The sequence below is a fragment of the Erigeron canadensis genome, chromosome 1 (genome assembly GCF_010389155.1).
Source record: "Erigeron canadensis isolate Cc75 chromosome 1, C_canadensis_v1, whole genome shotgun sequence".
Classification (NCBI taxonomy): Eukaryota; Viridiplantae; Streptophyta; class Magnoliopsida; order Asterales; family Asteraceae; genus Erigeron; species Erigeron canadensis.
In genome coordinates, this window is record NC_057761.1 from 9004321 (window position 1) to 9005861 (window position 1541).

At 33.7% G+C, this 1541-nt stretch overlaps 1 protein-coding gene across 1 annotated transcript; it reads left to right on the plus strand.

Annotated features, from left to right (window-relative positions):
• Positions 1-230: 230 nt before the first annotated feature.
• Positions 231-1309, plus strand: LOC122584269 (GPI-anchored protein LLG1-like). The gene is made up of 3 exons (XM_043756485.1): positions 231-354; positions 439-513; positions 734-1309. The coding sequence occupies exons 1-3, from the start codon at positions 267-269 to the stop codon at positions 1093-1095; spliced, it is 525 nt and encodes a 174-aa protein (XP_043612420.1). The 5' UTR covers positions 231-266; the 3' UTR covers positions 1096-1309.
• Positions 1310-1541: the final 232 nt, after the last annotated feature.

Sequence of the window (1541 nt, forward strand, 5' to 3'; positions counted from 1 at the left end):
CTACCCAAACTTTGGCATTCAAACTAATGAATATGTTTCAGCTAGGTTGGGTGATGGATCAAAAATCCACTAAAATGTATTATGAAAAAAAAACCACAATTGAAAAAATCGCGTCATCCTCCACTTTCATATTCAAGAATATTATTATTCACTCGTACTCTCTCTGCTATATATATATTCTAGTATTTCTTCAACTTTGAATCGCATCAGCAATTTAACCTTTTATTTCTTATTTTACATATATATATATATATTATTAATTTATCATGAGGAAGAAGATAGTTATCTCATTTCTGTTCCTATTCTGCTTCTTTATCTCTTCTACATGTTTTTCATCCCCGCTTTTAATTTCAGGTTTCTTTCTTTCTCATATTACTTAATCTCTTTGATCGATAGATATTTTGGTTTATCATGTCTGTGAATTTTGTGTATCTGCAGATGGTGTATTTTTCAGCAGCAGCGCTGATTCTTTTTATTCTTCATTTGGACGCGCTCTTCTTGAGAAAAAAAAAGGTATTATTTGAACGACTCACATCCATTAATTAATATTAACTAATATAATACATCTCCGGTAAGAAAACGGTTACTGGCCGGCAACCACGCGCCCGGAGGACGATATGTGAAAGGCAATAATGCGCTTATACTCTAGAATCAAATCCATAAATTTGCATTGATTCAAATTTATTGTTTGTACTTTTTAGTGACTGACATTGGTTTGTTTTTTAATTTACAGCTTGCCCAGAGGACTTCAAAAACATGAATTACACAGTCATAACCAGCCAATGCAAAGAACCATACGACAATAAAACATGTTGTGATGCTTTTAAACACTTCACTTGCCCTTACGTCTCGGAATTGAACGATGATGAATATGATTGTGCGGATACACTGTACAAGTACCTCCGTAGAAACTTTACACAAGGGTTTTTTGCTAAAGCATGTAACTCATCCCGAACTGCAGTTGGGGTCGAATGCCCTGATACAGCAAATCCACCAGAAGCAGGAAGAAAAAGCGGGAATGATTCTAACAACAGCCGTAACATCCGCAGCCCGTCTCTGTTGTTAACATTAGCTATGGGATTTATAATATTCTGATAACATTACATGCACGTACGCATGTGGGTATCTACATTCTACACGTTGTCATATATTTCTTATTTTCTAGTGTGTTGTTGCGTATGCATGAGTGGGTCAGAGAAGTGAACGTACGTGGGTAGTTTCATGATTCACATGTTCTCCTTTTTTGTTGCTACTGTACTTTTATGGATCCTTGTTAAATTGAATGAAGTGTGGATAATTTTTTTCAAAATCCAAGGACTTGTTTAATTAATGGTTGAAATGACCGATTGGTTTCTAGAAAAAATAAAATCAGAAAAATATGAAAAACAAAAACATGATCAAATTTGAATTTAGAAAACATCATTGTCTCTTTTATAACATAAATTTGAAAAACAATATTTTGATATTTTCTAATGTTTATCATTTTTCAGTTCACACCCAACTTGTAAACTAGTCTCGCTGTAAGTATATGTGACACTCCT

What these genes read in the sequence shown, in the direction of transcription:
- LOC122584269 (XM_043756485.1), top strand. Translation starts at nt 267, where the DNA reads ATGAGGAAGAAGATAGTTATCTCATTTCTGTTCCTATTCTGCTTCTTT. An exon ending in ATCCCCGCTTTTAATTTCAG is followed by an intron (nt 355 to 438) that starts GTTTCTTTCTTT and finishes GTGTATCTGCAG; the next exon opens with ATGGTGTATTTTTCAGCAGC. An exon ending in TCTTCTTGAGAAAAAAAAAG is followed by an intron (nt 514 to 733) that starts GTATTATTTGAA and finishes TTTAATTTACAG; the next exon opens with CTTGCCCAGAGGACTTCAAA.